General features: G+C 43.6%; 1 protein-coding gene across 3 annotated transcripts in view; it reads left to right on the forward strand.

Annotated features, from left to right (window-relative positions):
* Positions 1–526: 526 nt before the first annotated feature.
* Positions 527–19470, forward strand: part of abat (4-aminobutyrate aminotransferase) — a 32298-nt gene continuing 13354 nt past the window's right edge. Inside the window, exons 1-5 of one of the 3 annotated variants that reach the window (XM_042085565.1) lie at positions 527–850; positions 10492–10664; positions 11831–11928; positions 12389–12418; positions 15503–15620. In XM_042085565.1, coding sequence (XP_041941499.1) covers positions 10595–10664; positions 11831–11928; positions 12389–12418; positions 15503–15620 — 316 coding nt within the window. In that variant the 5' untranslated portion in view covers positions 527–850; positions 10492–10594. Of the gene's footprint in view, positions 851–1158; positions 1299–1607; positions 1756–10491; positions 10665–11830; positions 11929–12388; positions 12419–15502; positions 15621–19470 lie in introns of those variants that run through there. The other 2 variants (XM_042085564.1, XM_042085563.1) reach the window with 2 other exon arrangements.

Below are 19470 nucleotides of genomic sequence, written 5' to 3' on the forward strand. Positions count from 1 at the left end.
AGGATGAGAGTGCAGAAGCTGAAATACTAGTCAAAGTATAGTCGAAAAAGATGGGTAGAAATAGTAGGATGGAGAAGGATGTAAAGAAGGGAGGAAAGGAAATTCATGGTAAGTGTATGTTACGTGAGTTGGGTTGTTAGATGTGTTAGAGAGGAGGTACTCTTTTTGGACATTTGGCCCCGCACCCGCCACCCCCACACCACCACCACCACCACCACCATCCGTTACATCGGTTATTCAACATTAGTTTGTCCACACACCATGAGAGGGCAGTGAAGAGACTTCTTCTGCTGTTGTGCAATGCTTCTTTTGTTGTTGTTTCATAAACATTTTAATGAGGTGCCCTTGCATTTTGTCATTTCATTCATGTGTTTTGTCATGCTTGCAAAAGACGGCCTCAATGCTCTTTGTATTGATATTGCCTTCTCTTTGTTTTTTCTGCAGGAGGTTTGGAAAATCACTGCAAACCAAAAAATAACTCACAAGTGTCTCACAGCATCTGTCTCCTGACTCCTTACAGATAATTGGTTTTGTATTGTCAGATTGTATGTAATGTTCTAGCTGTGAAAAGAAAAGGAAACACGTACATTTTCAGATTTGTTCACCAATGGCAGATGTCATATTCATATATCTGATCTAACCATCCTGACTAAGGTTGTCGAATTCATTTATTTTAATGTGTTTTAGACTTTATCATGATGTCTGAACATTATGATGTTAAGAGAGGGAATGGTCATGCAGGCCACTAATTATGTATTTATTATTCAGCAATGCAGGTTTCTTTCAATTAATGGCACATCTCCACTGCAGAAGTTCATTTGGGTGGGGTTTTCTTCTTGATGTTTGCCAGGTCAGTTTTCTACCTTCAGTGTTATGAAAGGTGTTTTTAAATTCAATGTAATAGGCCTACTGTTATTTTCCTGTAATTGTGTACAATAAAAAAACAAAAATGTTTGACATGCTAAATTGGAGTCATCTTTTAAATGAATGATAATCATAAGATAATCATATAACATAATTATCATAAGAATGGTATAACCAATTCTCAAGAAGCTCTGGATATCAGGGAAATCAGCCATACAAGAGAAGAAATTAGTCAGCTGTCGACCATTTTTCATCGCTCTTCTGATCGAACTGTAGAGGGAGTAAGAACATCATCGCAGACACGACAGATTGGGCTTGTTGCAGATGGTTACAAAATCCGTTCCTGTAATTTACCGCTTGCTGTTTGCTGTCTGACACCGGTCGCGAGTTTTGTTCTTTGCATATCTTCCATGATTGAAAAGATCAGTGATAAGGTAGGCTAATATAAACTTAGATATGCACAGAATGTACTTTTTTTTTTACAGTGGTGCGCTGGCGATGTGTTGTAAAAGCACGTTATTGGCTTGATGGATAGAAGCCGTTATCGGTGTGCATATGATTCATTCTGTGATAATGTCGTTAGTCTAGTTCTACGCAGGGCTTATGGGTTCCAAGGTAGCCAATACCATACCATACTTCTTTGATTATTTGACATGAACGGTTGACAACTCGATTTACAGATCTTGTAGAGTCAGCCAGTGCACAGTCCTCTGATTGGCTAGTAGCGTGACCAGTCCATTGAAGGCCCTCCTTCAAGCAAAAGGACCAGATCACAGGCGATGTTGTAAGATCTCACCAGACATACTGTTTACATTCTACTTTCGTTCTCTTATTGCCGCAGTGGCTGTGGTATCCTCATAACCCTTGACCGCTTCAGTTTTAAATCGAAAGGTGAGTTATTTCAGTCTGCTAGCTTTTTTTTTTATTTTTTATATCGTATCAGAGGTATCAGACATGTTTGAGCTAATAATCTATTGCTTAATTCTTAGAAGCAGCATCTTAGCAAATGAGTCATCTTTTTCTTTTGACGTGTTGCTAGAGACGTAACTTTCGTCCAGACTAGTAGTAGCCTGGCCTACATGAAAGTGCATTATGTTGTCAGCTGAACTACCTCTGCTGTATGTCATAGCTCAACAAACAGTCCACATTTTGTTGAATGCTATCTCAGCACTAGTGATTTTGTGATATTCGTAACAATATTGTCTGCCGAAATGGTGAGCTAGTTAGATCCAGTCGGAACCGGTTGGCGTTTATTGTCTGTGCTCGTTGATAGTGGAATTTATGGTGAATGAACTTGGTCTATCTCGATAAGCGATAAGGCCTGACTAGAAATGATCTGTCAATACCCGCTATTACTGCAAATCTGCAGGATTCCGTTTTCTGCATATGAGATTGCACAGCTTGATAGGAAGCTATCCTACAAACATTATAGCCTAGACTTTCCCTGTACTGGCAGTCTAATCAAGCTGCACCAATCACGTGAAATATAACAATGTTTTCTTGAAGTTCTTGTAGACGTATCATGTCCCTTACAATGATATTAAAAACAAAACAAAAAAAAAAAACATTCAGAGACCAGTCTGACCCTGGAAGTTGCTGTGGCTAGGTTTTATGCTGTTTAGATTATTAGATTGTTCTGTTAAGGGAACAGAGGTGGTGACCTGAAGTTGGAATGTGCACTCCACCTGTTGTTCAGGTGCAGGGTGCAGTGATATGTATGCAAATGTTGGAGCACTATTTATTTGCTAGTGGTAGGACTATGGCACTAAAACGTTGATGTGATGCAATTCTAGATAACCTAAAATTTGGTTCTGGTATGGTCTATTTGATAAATTTGGGTATTTGGGTAAATATGGGAGTAGATAAGTAGATTCCACACCTGTTCCCCTTGTAGGCCGGCATTCCAAAAACAGCAATGTCACACATCTCAGAGTCAACTCATGTTACGACATGACCCCAAGTAGTCTCTGAGCGACTCAACCATATCCATCCACCTGTTTTGCAGCTCCTTTCAGTGACCCTCCTTGGAAACTAAAACCCCACAGCAGTGTTGTGACTGTGCTACAAAACCTCTAACACTTATTTCCACTGGACTTGTGTGTGCTTGCCAGCCACTTTCTCTTACTTCTGCCACCAGATCTGCATACTTAAACTTTATCCTTTCAAAGGCTTCCTCCATTGCATCTTCAAAGGGAATGGTTAGCTCAATAAAGTAGACAGCGCACTCACACTCTGAATATATCACCATGTCTGGTCTCAAAGCAGTCACAGCAACACATTGTAGAACTTGCACTTGCCTTCCGGCATCCACCAGGAGTTTCTAATCCTGTGCTTTGCCCCATCTTCCTGTATTGTATCTTACTGTATTTGCCCAAGACCACCTTTCTGTCCCTATTTCACAAACAAAATTCTACTGTCCCTATCAATCACCAACTCACTGAGTACATACAGAGCTTAATGCTTCTGTCTTCACCAACCCATTGGCTGAGATTCTGTAGAATTGGCAGAACGTCATAAGTGGAAGGCTCCTACCATAAATTTGGTGCGGTTAGCATCCATGGGCCATAGCTCTCTCCAGCAGATCTTCCTCTTCTCAAAATGCCAGTTCATCTATTGTATCAATCTTGCACCTGTCCTACAATATTGCTGCAGTGTGCCTTGACCACGCTTAACTGCTTCCTGTGGATTCCACTTCTTCCCTGTTTTCAGTGTTTATTCTTGATGACTGACTATAGAATATCCTATTTCAGCCACACATTTGGTTGTCATAATTCAGACTTGCATATAAATCTGGGATAACTCTGTGGTCATTTAAATGGTTCTCTGGAAAAGCATATGCTGATGGAGTAATTATTTTATTTATTTATTATATCACAGGATGAAATTAGGCTACATTGTTTGCATTTCCAATTGAAAGTGATAGATTTTGGCACTGCTATTGTGACCTAAATGAAATACAGCACAGAAAAGGAAGGAATATTGCTCATGAAAATGATTAATGTTTTCAGAAATACAGCAAATTGTGTTTTTCCATTTCAAATCATGCTTTTATAATTATCTACCCACTGCTGTCACAACTGTGGTCCAAAGCCACGTTGTGTGCTGGGCCTTGTCTCTTGTGATTGCATCTCTGTGTTCACTGACCTTATAGAACTCCAGGAACATCTGCTAACACTGTCACCAGAACATGAGTGAAAATGTCCTCTGCAATGGTGATTAGCTGTAGCTATGCTTACTAGTTGTTATGCACTGTGGTTGGGAGATCTTGAGAATTCTTATAATCACCTAAGAGGAACATCTGGATGATCTGGATCATCTGGAACATACTATTTGTTTGGAATAAGGATTGTTTTTGAGACGCTCTGCTTTAAAAAAAACAAAAAAATATTATCCCTACACTCTGACGATTGCGGAAGTCCATTCCATGCTGAGACCAAGGATTGGGAGGCTGGAATAGAATTGCTACCCTCCCTCCCTTTGGTTGCCCTGGCAACTGTAGGCCAATATTTATTTGATTCAAGTGGCTCTACCCATCCTCCCCTTGTATTTGTGTGCTGTTGCCACGACTACAGATTAGGGACTCATTTGATAATTTGCCCTCAATGTGTTATATCTGAGGAAAATTGAACCACTGTTAATGATAACATTATTTGAAGTATCCCTTGACATCAAAATTGCATGTAACGTTAGTCTAACCTCTCCTTTTGAACATACAGAATCTTTTGAAATCCTGCAATGTGTCTAATATATCATTGAATTCTCCATAGTATGCTAAGACATGGTAATGGAAATGATCTTCTAAATAAAGGGGTTTGTTTGTGAAGATCAGCGTTAATGATGTTGATAGCCTCTCACTCCCAGTTATGACAATTGTGTGCACTGCAGTGTGCATTGTTACTGTTCAAGGCAAATGCCTTCACTTATCATTAGTGTAACAGGATGTGAGCAGACTTCAGTTCCAGGGAACGGTTGTATTCCCTTGTACAACAACACAGTGCTAATCATTTCTACTCCGTGGATTTAGGTTGTCAGAACAGTCATTGTAAAGGATTATGTAGTAATTTGTTGCCCTTAAGTGAGAATATGCCATGTTATGGAAGGTGTGGTTAGTACAGAACAGTGTAAGCCAAGGTTAAACAGATGAAGTGGAGTTAGGATGTATCGCTGACATTGTTACAATTTAAACTGCATCTTCATAATCATTGCTTAATCACCCAGTTTCTCATGAATTCTGTTCTATTTTCTAAACAGTGGATTTTGTTGCTTCTTTGAAGTTCTGCTCTTACTTATCCCAGTACCAATGCATGCCAAACATGTTGCGTAATACTGAAGTAATTAGCATTTAAATCACTTTCAAAATGGCCACACAGCAGGCTGTGTATACTGTAGCTATCTATACACAGGGTTTAACTGGAATTATGTTATTTATTCTATTTTATAGTATTAGATCTTTGTGTGAGGAGCGGGAGGCACAAACCTCTGTCTATCTTGAGAGATGTCGATGCTGCTGTAGTGGCATGTCTGTGTTGTGCAACATTGCACAGCGGATCGCTGTTGGCATTGAAGCGATCCCAGGGCCTGGGTAGGGAGGTGCGGACCCCAGATGAATAACGAGTAGCCGCTTCCAAGTTTTGTAACATTAATCGTTGAGCGCTGAGGGAAAACAGTAGACTGCTGTTTCCTTCACTGCTCAGTGGGGCGAGAGGCAGTTTCTGACTGTTTTCTCTCAAACAGTTCAAGTGAGGATATGTTTAGTGTGAGACTGTGCTGTCGTTTGCAGTGCATGAGTTGTTTTAACAACAGCATCTGCATACTAAAAACTAAAGTGATTTCATTCTCCACAGTTTAAATGTAAAACACAATATAAATTTAGTCATTTGATGTTATTTTTGCAACCTTAGCTACGTACGAAGAGACTTTTAATGCACATGGCATTATTCATAACGGGCTCTGAGTATTTCCCCAGGGAAGCCATCCAGTTTAACCCACTTCTGCAGGTAGCAGCCGCATCAGCAGCATCCTCCCAGGGCATGTTGGATGCAGGCTTGTGTAACGGCTCCTTTTGAGAACCAGTTCCATCCAGTTGAGGTTTTGTTGTCTGGGTGGGGGGTGGGTTTGTGCGACTCGTTCTTTCTGAAGACTCGGATCGTCGTCTGGAATTTTCTTGCTTGGGCTGAACCTACAGTTATGTAACTGAACCCCAATTGGGAGGAGAGAGAGAGAGAGAGAAAGAGAGAGAGAGAGAGATTGAATGAGAATGATGGAGTCACAAAGAAGAGAATAGTGTGTGTGTGTGAGAGGTTGTGTACTTGTGTAGGTGAGGGGGAGAGTGGGAAAGACGAGACTGTGGTGATTACAAAAGAATGAGAATAGAAGGGGAAGAAATACAGATTAGAAGAAAATCCAAGTGTCCTACTTGCTCTGTGCATTTGTGACTGATGACCAACGTTAACCCTTTATGGTGGTGGAAATTATAATGGTCCTTCAGATATCCCAACCGTAACAAGGTCAGCTGGACAAATGGCACAAACATACACATTTGTGTGTGTGTGTATGTGTATGTTTGTCTGTGTCTGTGTCTAGTGTGTGTGTGTGTGTGTGTGTGTGTGTGTGAACGTGATTGCCTAGATAGATAGATACTTTATTGATCCCCAGGGGAAATTCAAGGTCTCAGCAGCATACAGACAACACAAACACATTCTTTAACAGCAGAAAGAGTAATTAAAGTATGTAATATAAAAACACAACTAAGCAATAAGGACAGTAGAAGATAAAGAATATGCTAAATATACTAAAATACAAATTATACTAACTAAACTTAAATACAATATATAAAAATATACTAAAATACAAATTACAAAAATACAAATTATACTAACTAACACTTAATCTAAATCAATTCTAAAAACAGTATCCACATAGTGGTGATTAATCAATCAGAGGCGCTTGCCATGACTGAGGCAGGGACTGAGCCTGTGATTCTCTGTGCATAGTAAGGTATGGTAAGGTGCTCTGTGTGAATGAGTGTCATGGTGGTAGTGCAATGGTGATAGTGGTCATGGTGATAGTGCAAGTGAGTAAGTCCAACAGTGCAACAATGCAGAAATAAAGTAAAGTCTATATATTTAACTATTTAAGAAAATGTATAAGTGTGGCCACAGTTCGGCTGTGGCATGGAGGGGGGGGGGGGGGGGTTATGCATATGTGCTAATGTGCTAATATACAGTAGCACGCAAACAGTGAGGTATAAAGACAGTGGTAAAAGTGGCTAGTGGACAGACAGTACCAAACATGGAGGGGGTGCAGACAGACTATGCAGAGAAGTCTATCTCTCCTCTTCCCTTAAGTGAGGCATTGAACAGTTCAATGGCCCTGGGGACAAATGACTTTCTCAGTCTGTCAGTTGTGCAAGGCAGTGAGCGAAGTCTCCAGCTGATCAGGCTCTTCTGCTTAACAATAGTGCTGTGGAGTGGGTGACACTCATTGTCCAAGATGTTGATCAGTTTGTTCAGGGTCCTTTTGTCAGATAGTGAAGTGATGCACTCCAGTTCAGCTCCCACTACAGAGCCAGCTTTCCTTACCAGCCTGTCAATTCGCCCCGCATCCTTCTTCCTTGTGCTTCCTCCCCAACATACTACTGCATAGAAGAGGACGGACGCTGGCAACAACAGACTGGTAGAACATCCTGAGGAGCTTACTGCACACATTGAAGGACCGCAGCCTCCTCAAGAAGTACAGCCTGCTCTGCCCTTTCTTGTAGAGTGCATCAGTGTTGGCTGACCAGTCCAGTTTATTGTCCAGGTGGAGACCCAGATACTTGTAGGTGCTAACCACCTCCACATTGACCCCATCAATGTGGACTGGTAGCAGAGTGGGCTTAGACCTGCGGAAATCCACCACCATCTCCTTGGTCTTTGAAGTGTTAAATTGAAGATGATTGAGTTTGCACCATTGCACAAAGTCCTCCACCAGGCTCCTGTACTCCTCCTCCTGCCCGTTCCTGATACACCCCACAATTGCAGTATCATCAGAAAACTTCTGCATGTGGCATGACTCAGTGTTGTAGCAGAAGTCAGATGTGTACAGGGTGAACAGGACTGGAGATAGCACAGTTTCCTGTGGCGCTCCGGTGCTGCAGATCACAGTGTCAGAGAGACAGTTCTTCAGTCTGACGAACTGTGGTCACTCGGTCAGGTAATCTGTAATCCAGGTTACCAGGTGAGCGTCCACACCCATCTGCAAGAGTTTGTCTCCCAATCTGAGGGGCTGGATGGTGTTAAAAGCACTTGAGAAATCAAAGAACATGATTCTCACAGCACTTTTCCCCTTGTCCAGGTGGGAATGTGTCCTGTGTAGAAGATAAGTGATGGCATCGTCCACGCCCACTTTCTCCTGGTATGCAAACTGTAACGGGTCTAGTGCATGGCGTACCTGGGGTCTGAGCATGCCTAAGACCAATCGCTCCATTGTCTTCATCACATGTGATGTAAGAGCGACAGGTCTGTAGTCATTAAGCTCACTAGGGTGTGACTTCTTAGGGACAGGGGTAAGACATGAGGTCTTCCACAGTGTTGGAACTTGTCCAAGGCGTAGGCTCAAATTGAAGATGTGCTTCAGTGGCTCCCCCAGTTCAGCAGCACAGGCCTTGAGTAGCCTTGGACACAGTCTGTCAGGCCCCGCTGCTTTATTGCTGCGCAATTTCTTAAGTTGGACTGTCACTTGATCTGTTGTAATGGTGAGGGGTGTAAGGGGAGGGGTGCATCTGGGATCTGTGTGTCTGATGGCTGTTGACTGAGGTCGTTGTCATCTCATTGTTCGTGATCGCCATGTGGGGGAGGGGTGCAAAATCCAGTGATGGTGGGTGTACGATAGCCTGTGATGATGGAGGTGAGTGTTGCGCTGGTATTGAGGGGGTGTGGGGGTGGGGGCTGGGGGATGGTGGACAGACCACTGCCATTGGAGCTGGAGCATTGCAGTCAAACCTGTTGTAGAAGTAGTTCAACTGGTTCGCCCTGTCCAGGTCCCCCTCCACAGAGCTGCTGTTCTTCTTCAGGCCAGTGATAACCTTCATGCAGTCCCATGTCTCCTTCAAGTTGTTTTCCTGCAGTTTCTGTTCCACCTTCTTTCTGTAATCCTCCTTAGCTTCCTTAAGCTTGAATTTGACTTCCCCTTGCACGCGCCTCAGCTCTGCCATGTCCCCCTCTCTGAACGCCATCTTTTTCCTGTTAAGCAGGGTCTTGACATTGCTGGTTATCCAAGGCTTGTTGTTGGGAAAGCAGCGTACAGTTCTACAGCCTTAGCAAGTGTGAAGGACTAAGCAATGCCCAGGGGCTGCATTAGTCAGTCAGTAGCTGTCGTTGACTGCCCCCCCACCCACCCAGAAAACTCCCAGCGGTATCCTCTCATTGCTCAGCCCAGGCAGACGGAGTCCCTATCCCACAATCCTGTGCGGTGGACGTCTGGTCTGATTTATTGCCTAGCCCGAGAGGATAGGGGAAACCAGGTCATTCATAGAGGGGGACGGAGCACCCAAGAGCAACATGCTGTAATTATGATCAGTGCAGGTGGCAGATTGGCCTCTCCGGGACACCCTACACAGGGAAGGAGGAACCCAGGAAATGACTGCAGAATGCCAGTGTAGTTGGTGACCTGTTGTTGGTAGTTTTCATAGTAGAAATACAAACATGGGCAAATGTTAAGGGGATAATGTTGCACACGGAATGCGTTGTGCTCGCTGATAGGTTGCTCACAGTGCGCCGCGGTCAAAGTTCAACATGATTGAGACTTGAAGGTTAGGCAAAACAAGTGGTGTTCCCCTTCCTCTGTGTGGTTGATGGAGGATTGCGAAATCCAACCTGTTTTCCCTCAGATATCTCTGCTGCTGAGAGCCAAATTCGATTTACCTTCACACCCAAACTCGGCCACAGTTTGCCTTTAAGTCCTAATCTCTGCTGCATGTGAAAGACTGATTGAGAGGAATAGGCTCTGCTTACCACAGAGGGTAACCCATTCATGCTGAGCAAAACGGACTCACCTCCTGAAATGCTATTACATGGCTACCAGATGAGTTGGCAGATAGTGCCAGTCCCATGCGTTCATCCCAGTGCAGTCCTGATACCAGTCCTGATGCCTGCCCTATCTGAACTATAGCCCAGCATTTTTATTTAGGCTCTGCCCCCTCACCTTTGCCCATCATCTGCAACAGCATTTGGGATCGGCCATTTGTCTGCCCCTAAAGCCAATGGATACTGTAGCCAGCTTAAATAATCATGCAGAAAAGCAAAACTTGGACCACTACCTAATTTGTGGTTGACTGCTGTAGCAAAGTACCCAAAGCAAAGACAATCCATTAATGACTTATATTATGAGAGACTATACCAAAATAATATTTGTCAAGGGCAAATATTACCGCATGCTGGACTTATCAAGGGCAATCATTTTATTGATTTTATTGACCCTTACATACAGATGGCATGTAGCTGAGTTAACTTGCTGAGTCATGTGTTGCTAACAGGTACAGCTAGACGATACAAAGGGCAGGCCTTTGAAAAGACTGGACGACCTCAGCGTGCCGCAACAGAGCAGAACATAACCCAAACCTGCTGTCTGTGTATTGCTCCCCCTCAGGTGAAGTGAAGGCAGCTGCTGCGATTAAGAACCATCCTCCCTGCGTCTGGTGCGGTTCAGTACGGTTCTCTGTTCCGGTTCCTTTGCCCAGACACTCTCCCACATGGCTTCGTCGCTGCTGAGCCGTCAACTGGCTTTGTCCCTGCAACAAAATCTGCGCCTCAGTGCACCAGGTGAGTCAGCTGCAGCCCAGGACAGAGTATCAAGCGGTCTGTAAGATCAAGGTCTAGACTTGAATTTCCCCTTGGGGATCAATAAAGTATCTATCTATCTATCTATCTATCTATCTATCTACGTCAGTGTAGGTTGTTCATATATCCGTATTTTTTTATACAGTCAGTTTAACATTACTTTTTAGCGTTTTGTTGGTGTGTAGATTTTGAATTGTGTCACTTGTTGGTCAAATCAAATGCAATGAAATTGGTACTCTTCAGCAGAGTTTTTTTTTTTAATTATTATTATTTGTTTTATTTATTTTCACATTTTTTTTATTCCTATGAGTATTGCTATGACTGGCCCGTGAAGAAATTCATTCAGAATATGGGCACAAAATACCAGTCTTTACCTTTGTACAGTCCAAATACCTTTGTTTATGATTGTTATAATTGAGTTTAATAGAATACCTTAGTTCATCCTTATTTGTAGGCTAATTATATTTAAAATCTGTGTAATGGCATACTTAAATTGTTAAAGTTCAGACTTTTGGCGTTGTCTTGTGCATAGCGGCAGTTGTATAAGGGCAGCATTTGCTCCTCTGTGCTTACACAGAAGTGAGTTCAGCGCCAAGTTCATGGCATATTAATCATCAACAGTTGTCCGGTTCCATCCAGTTATGTGCTCTTCTGCGTCCCAAGTTAGAGCAAAGTGTTACTCAGAGTCGTGCTAGTGTCTGGCTTAATGGCACCCTGGTCAATGCCTGCACATAACCTTTCATAAACATACTTCTAATATACGGCTAATCTCCTAGATCCTTCATTGCCTTTTGTGTATCAGAATGCTATCACACAGCATTACAAGTAAAATGGTCCGGTCTAAAAATTATTCACTAATATTTGTAGTGTACAATTGTGTACATCATGCCATTGATATTATCGGCTATTGGCTGAAACCTATTGAATGCAATGTACAAATACATGTAAAAATATTACATAGTTAACATTATGTATATTGTGCTTACATTCCTGCTTCTCGTGTGGTTTTAAATAGTGGCATTGTGAGCATCAGTAATCAGAATTGTGTTTTGCATGAGCAACCCATATAAAAGCTCAGTGTAAACATTCAAGAATGCATCTTGCCCTATACTCATGGCTATCACTGAATTTCCCCTCTCCCCTCCTAGGCTGCAGATATGTCAGCAAAACAGCCGCAAAGTCGGTGGTGGACTTTGAGTACGATGCTCCCTCAATGAAGACTGAAGTCCCAGGGCCAAGGTCCAAGGTTTGCAACTCTGCCTTAGTTCTCTAGCGTAATGGGATGCCGACGTAACGTCTGTTTGCCTTACCTCTGCTGTCAGCTCCTCAGCCTGTGAATGAAACATCGGCTTGGTGAATGCTCTATTTATGCACTGTTTATCCGTTTGATGTGGTTTGTGTAGGCGGAACGGAGTTTTGGCGTGATGCCGCTGTTTATGCTTGAAGAAATGCTGCGATCATGTTTTGATCAGCTGCTGATCGAGTACCCCAGGCGTTTCACTAAATTAGTACTTTGCTATATTTGGTACACCAATGCAGAGTTCTCTGTACAATAGATTTGCTAATGTGTGTTCTTCCTTATGGATAGGACATTAACCAACCTACACAATAGATGCCAAGTATCTGTGCATAAGCCCTTAAGTAGTCTGAGTAACTCATTTGTTTGTTTACTAATGAGTGACAAGCTATTCTTCTTCCTTTCACAGGAACTGCTGAAACAGCTGGGAGAGATTCAGGTAAGAAACGTGATTGTTTTGCTACAGTATGATGTAATACTAATGCCACTCTTATATTCAATGACTATGCTCTTTAAACAATTCTCCTTCCATATTGTCATCTTGTATATCTTTCTCGATGCTCTCATGGCAGTATTACGTAACAAAGCCAATTCCATATTCAACCTCCCAATTAAAGGCCACTATGGGCTTTGACAGAGAATGATTCTCCCGATGTCCTCCCATGTCATGTGATCGCTGTGTCTATTGTATAATGCAGCATGCCTTGTGTGGGTGGGTAGCTGGATGACTGGCTGGCAAAGCGAGCGAGCGAGAGTTCGCTGAAGATGCATGCTTTGGCAGAGACTAGGGGTCCCTGTGTGTAGACAAGCTCTCCTCTGATGCACATAGACATAACCCCCCCCCCCCCCCAACAGGACTGAGCATCTTGTATACAAGCCTGCAAGAACATAGACAGGGCTTCATGTACAGCCATACACTGCAATGGTAATAGTTAGGTCTTTTTAAAATCTGAATGTGTAGAACCGTTTTTCATATTAAATATTTAGTCTGTAAGGAACCTTTTGAAGATGTACTAGAAGAGGTTCTAAATGCATAGTCACAGATAGCTGCCAAAAAAGCTGACAGAATGAGAATCATCAGATTAGAACCGAAGGGGCGTAATAAATCTTTAAAGAGCTTCCTTAGAGACTAACCGAAAACCCCCTAAAGGGTTCTAGATTGCAGCCTTTTCTAAGAGCTTGCGTATCTGACAAGGGTAGATAATAGACTTCCTTCTCTCGTTACATCGCTGAAGCGGCCAGGGACACATCCTCTGTCCTGACCACAAGCCTTAATGTGGCAGACCAGTGTGGCAACTCTCATCAAGTCACACTCCTATGACCTAGTGAACTCAACCGTTTAAAACTCGGAATGCCACCTGCATGCAGATGGTGCTGAATATCTTTTGCAGTGTGAAATTCACACGACCAAGACATTTGAGTGGAGTATGGAATGACTTGTGATGTTTATCATAAGGCATTTTTTGCTATGGAACCGTCTGATGCCGCATCCACTGATAGGGAGATGTCTGAATGTTATCCATAAAAAGCTTCATACCATTGATAGTTCTACCATCAAGCCCTTTAGGCTGACCTTGGTTCATAGCACCTGATTTTGATGCCTCCTCTTCACAGCATCCTCTTCCATGTGAGGTAGACGAGAATGCTTTCAGTCAGTCAGCCAGTCAATGCATCTTTTGAGTACACCACTGGTTCACTTTGTTTTCGATTCTGCTCCTGAAAGATGAGATGCCCGGGGTGCTCCACACAGAAGTCCGACCTCAGTCAGCCGACCGACCGCCCGGCCACGTTGACCCGAGAGCCTGATGGCTTGTGACAGGCGGGCGGGCTCTCCTCCCGCCGATCGCTTCTTTGTGCTCCCCCTGCCCCACGTTACACAAGCACCTCTCCCCTCTCCTCTCCTCTCCTCTCCTCTCCTCCTCTCTTTTCCCCTCCCCTCTCCCCTCCCCTCTCCTCTCCCCTCCCCTCCTCCTCTCTTTTCCTCTCCTCTTCTCTCCTCTCCTCTCCTTCCCCTTCCCCTCCCCTCTCCCCTTCTCTCCTCCTCTCTTTTCCTCTCCTCCCCTCCCCTCTCCCCTTCTCTCCTCCTCTCTTTTCCTCTCCTCTTCTCTCCTCTCCTCTCCTCTCCCCTTCTCTCCTCTCCTCTCCTCTCTCACCGCCTCCCTTCCAGTTATAATACGGGGAGTAGAAATACATAATGCACAAACCTGCTCATTAGGAGAGCCAGAGCTAAAAAAGGAACATTATTCCGTGGGCACGGCAGAAAGATGAAGATGTTTTGTGTGTCTCTCTCTCTCTCTCTCTCTCTCTCTCTCTCTCTCTCTCTCTCTCTCTCTCTCTCTCTCTCTCTCTCTCTCTCTCTTCTCTCTGCTCTCTGTATGTTTGTGTGTGTGGATGTGGGGGGGGGCTCTGGTCAGTAGGCAAGCCTTAACGTAGCGATTTGCCATGCTACACATGATCCATTAATATCTGGACACGGCTAGTGATTGTGTTATTTGGTGCCTGGTGAGCAGGCTGTATAGCAGGAAGGCTTTCATTTATGTCCCTGAGTTCAACTGTTGCTTTGTGCTTGTGGGGGGTGGGGGTGGAGAGTCTTGAGACGTCATTGCAGAACGGTTGCAGAGTGTTGCAGTAAAGACTCGTGCCCTCAGGAAACAGGATTGTTGTCCTTATTCCTTCTCTCTCGTGCTAATTGAATTTGATGAGAGTTGGCTCAACATGCTACAGTATGCTAGCATGTAAGTCTAATGTTCTGGGTGGCTGTTTATGTTGCACTCTTGGGTCTTCTGGGTGCTCCTTAAAAACAGCATTGCCCTGACTTGGTCTTTGAAGGACAGATATAGGGGTTGTCTATTTACTTTATACAAATAAGTAGCTTTGAGTTGTGTTTTCTCCAGCTTCCTTAGTGGAATAAATGCAGGCAAATGTTTTAATGTCATATGAACCTGGTATCTAGTAAGCCCCTAGTGAGCGGGCTCTCTGGCGTGATTAACATGCAGTTTCATTTCCATAACATGATTTGACTTAAGCCATTGAATTATAAAAAAAAAAAAACAATTTATTATTCATTGGCAAGGTTGGCATTTAGCATAATCAGAATCATTTATTTGTCATTGTAAAACATTGTCACAACAAAATTTAAAGTGCTACTTCTGGTGCATGGAAGAATACATTCATACACTCGCTCACGTCATACTCTCACAAAGAACCATACCGACACATACAGCAACATTTCCTGCCTTGTAAAATGTACTGCTAAGACCTGAGTAGGGCAGCGCAGAGACTAGAGAGGAAACAACTCTGTAGCGGATCTTACCCGTAACATGGCCAGAGTTGGCTGGCACATGGGATTTCTGCCTGCACTGTGAAACACCAGCAGTGATTTATTATGCAGGTCACACGCTAATCATAATTCCAGTCATGAAGGAGGAGAGAGTGACAGAGATTGACTGGCTTACATGGGGACGAGTTGTATGTTCAGCTTCTGAATTACTGAGATTCTGTTTGCTTCTGTGTGCTTCTGCAGAATGTTGGGGCAGTCCACTTTTTCTGCAACTATGATGAGAGCCGCGGGAACTACCTGGTGGACGTGGACGGGAACCGCATGCTGGACGTCTACACCCAGATCTCCTCCATCCCCATTGGTGCGTCGACACACAGAATATGACACACAGACGCACATTAGATTATTGTAAGTCGCTTTGGACAAAGGCGTCTGCTAAATACAATAATCATAACCATAATCTACAAACACATACACACACACACCAACCCATTCTCAGACAAACAAACACACATTCACAGTCTTACACACACACACACACACACACACACACCAACACCAACTCATTCCCTGCCAAGTAAACACTTTGTGTGCACACACCCCATTACTTCTGAATGGTCTATAAATGCGAGTGTTGAAGTCCACGTGCAGGTGAGGTGCCAACAGCACATAAATTGACTCTCCTTGGCAGAGATCAAAGTGAAGGGCAGTACGGCAGACTCACACATCATTAAATCTCTCTCAGGAGACCATTGCCTCTGCCACCAGTGCCCCCATGGAAAAACAACCCTGGCCTGTGGTCTAGCACGGCTAATCATTCTGATTGTCTGGGCCAGCCCGTTCCTGACTGCACTGCCTCTAGTAGGCCTATTGGTGAGCTGTTCAATGTCAAATTGTTGGGAAGCTACTAGATCATCTCACGCAAATAAACAGCTTTGGTCAATGTAAGTGATTTTAGAGCTATTTATCGAGTGAGGAGGTTTGGGTCAGTGTTTTGTTTTTGTTTTTTCAGCCTGTCTACAGACACAATGACTGTGTGAGAAAGAACCCAAAAAGGCAGCTGGTTTGCATGCCCACACACTACTGCTAAAAGGCTGTGCGTGCGTGCGTGCGTGCGTGCATGTAGGGGCATGCGAGTCCTGTTGACTAAATTCAAGTGAGAGCTTCGGGGAAGGCAGCCTGTGTTTAGTCATTCCGTTTCAAGGCTGTCTATGCCTCAAAAACATTCACACGCAGACACACACACACACACACACACACACACACACACACACACACACACACACACACACACACACACACACACACACACACACACACACACCACAGGACAAGTCAGTCAAGGTCTCTGACACAGACTGACACAGGGGACCTGAGGTGACAGAGGAGAGCTTAAATGGCCAATCTCCCCGGCCAGACTGTCTCTGCCTGTCTGCATGGTCTCGCTCGGCATGGCGCACCGAAGGCCCCCTCCGGCGCTGACGAGTCAGCCGCAGAGCCGCAGTGGCCAGCTAATGAACTTTTATTCAATCATGTCTCATATTCACACCACACTTCTATTTAATGCAGTCCATCCTGCCACAGTGCATGATGTGTGTGTGTGTGTGTGTGTGTGTGTGGGGGGGGGGGGGGGGGGGGGGGGCGGCTGTGTGTGAGATCTTCACAAAAATTCTCCAAAATCTGATGCTATTCAATTCACTTTTGGTTACTATGGTGCCATTGCATAAGAGTATACTCTATCTGAAGGCCACAGATGTTCTTATAGGGAAAGATAGAAACTTAGGGAACGTTCGGTATTTATGGAATGGACCACCGGAGGAAAATAGGGGAGGGTCATGTCTTTTTATTCTTTGTTGAGGGGAGGGTCACCCAACTTTTTTAGTCTGGGGGGGGGGGGGGGGGGGGTCACCCAACTTTTGTAATCATGAAAACAGCAACATGTCAATGTGGACTGTTTGGTGCATATTTTTCCATGTAGCTCTCAGTCTCAGTCTTCACACTTCGGGCATCCCTCTCTGCACACCACGTTTACCCCTCATTTCCTTCTTTCTTGCAGAGTAGCAAGATAAAGGCCTCACGCTGCGGCCTTCGTAGAGACTCAATGGAGACTGAGGGACATCTAGGCACTAGGAAAAGTTCTAGAGGGAATGTGATTTCTGGCGACATATTACATTCTCTTTTGTTGCATAGCTGTCAACATTGACATTGAAAATAAGGGAGATGCCCCGGGTTTCTCACCCAAAATACGGGAAAATGTCAACATTCGTCCCCATTAACGTCGGAAGGGTTGCAGTTGTAGCAAAAAAGCAGCCTACTTTATTCACGCCTAACAGCCTATATTACAGTAATTTGGTCAACTTTACACAGCCCTAAAAAGGCTGCATTTACCTTTGGTTTACTTTTGGTATACCGTGTAACGTTAAACAGTGTGCATGCTTAACATTAGTAAAGCATACTTGTGCTTCATTCATCCACATCCAGCTCCTAACGTTTTGACAAGCATATCTACCAATTGACCTTGTTCCTGCCCAATCTCTAGCTTTGCTGTCTCCATTCTTTCTGTTTTTGTTGTTTGCAAAAACATATAGTATTTATTGGTAAACAGCAACAAGTGCAATTTGTTAATCGCTGTCATTCTCTCTCCAGCGCAAACAAAAATGTGTTACATTCCAAGTAGCCTATAGTGCGTAATTCTGCTTCATAAAGTTGAACAAAAACATTTGGTTATTTCACGGAAAAATATAAACAGCCAGTTTATGGTCTACAGTGCAGAGTTGGTAAGTTATGGTAGGCCAACTTGGAGTGAACATACAAACAGAGGAAATTCTTTCTCTAGTAGCTGAGTAGCTGATGGTAGGCAGGTGCGCACGTAGACGGTGAACACTGCAAGCGCCAATGAATCGTGCTCTCACGACAATCACGGTGTTAAACTTAAATAGGTTAACATCACTCTAAGTTCGCCTTCAAGCAAGGAAAACGATGAATTGAAGACATCTGTTTCGTTGGAAGGGCGAGGGGGTAGCAACAGGGCAACACAGAGACAGGACTGATGGCAGGGATAATGTTATGAGAGTATTAAAATATGGGATATTCTACGGGAAAATATTAAAACGGCAAGACAGCGGGAGAAAAGTTAAAATAATTTCCTAAACACAGAAAAAGTTGGCATGCTTTGTTTCGGTCCCTTTGCACAGGGATTATTTGTCACATTATTAATCACATATGTTTATTTGTGAAATTGTGCAAAAAGGTGCAACACATTTGAAAAGGAAGGACTGGTAGACCCGGGAGAGATTGATTTAAGAACGTTATCACAGTGTGTCTTCATGGCGCAAAGCAGTGCGGGCGGAAGACAGCGACAATTGGCACGGGGGAGGGTCATGTCTTTTTTGACAATTCTGTCGGAGGGTCATTGAAAAATTTCTAGCAGGCAAGGGAGGGTCATGCAACTTTTGACTGAAACACTCAAAATCCCTACGGTGGCCCCTTCAATAAATAACGAACAGTCCCTTAGCAGGTCACAAACAAAAACGTAACAGCTTACTAGCTTTAGCTTGGGTCACATGTGTCACTCTGAACCAATCATATCAACTCTCCGACACCAACACAGAACATTTTCCTAACTTTAGCTTAGGATAAACCATTCAAATTAACTCAAATGGAGTAGGACTGTCCCCTGTCTCACAAAACAATGTCTTTTTATTTGTTTTAGGGATAGATGGTAGACAGAGGTACTGTCATTGAAAGGAACCCCAGTGGCTTCACAGAATACGACTTTGTTCAGGGTACCGGTACTTAGCCACTTCTCCCATACGATTCTGTAACAAAAAAACAATTTACGGTGCAAAAGTCCAGACCTCACAACGACCATAACACTTTTTCACCTGAAGATTGGAATCTCCTTTTTAGATGATCTCTGATCAAGGTGGTTACAGGACCCAGGTTCAGCATGTGAAGAGTCACAAAGTACAGGAGCACTTGATCAAAACATAAGCACCTGCTAAACACTTGCTCAGAATATAAACATAAAGCCAGGAAAACATTTTCTGTCATAACGTAAAATTGTAATCACTTTGGATTACAAACATAAGTTTCTAAACTGATGATTTCACCTTCTCATGGAGGGCGGAGAAGAGCTTGAACATGTCCCAGATATAGGAAAGAGGTAATTCTGCAGTGTAATGAGTATAACCACATTGTATTTCACCGGT

This window comes from Alosa sapidissima, chromosome 3 (genome assembly GCF_018492685.1).
Source record: "Alosa sapidissima isolate fAloSap1 chromosome 3, fAloSap1.pri, whole genome shotgun sequence".
Classification (NCBI taxonomy): domain Eukaryota; kingdom Metazoa; phylum Chordata; class Actinopteri; order Clupeiformes; family Clupeidae; genus Alosa; species Alosa sapidissima.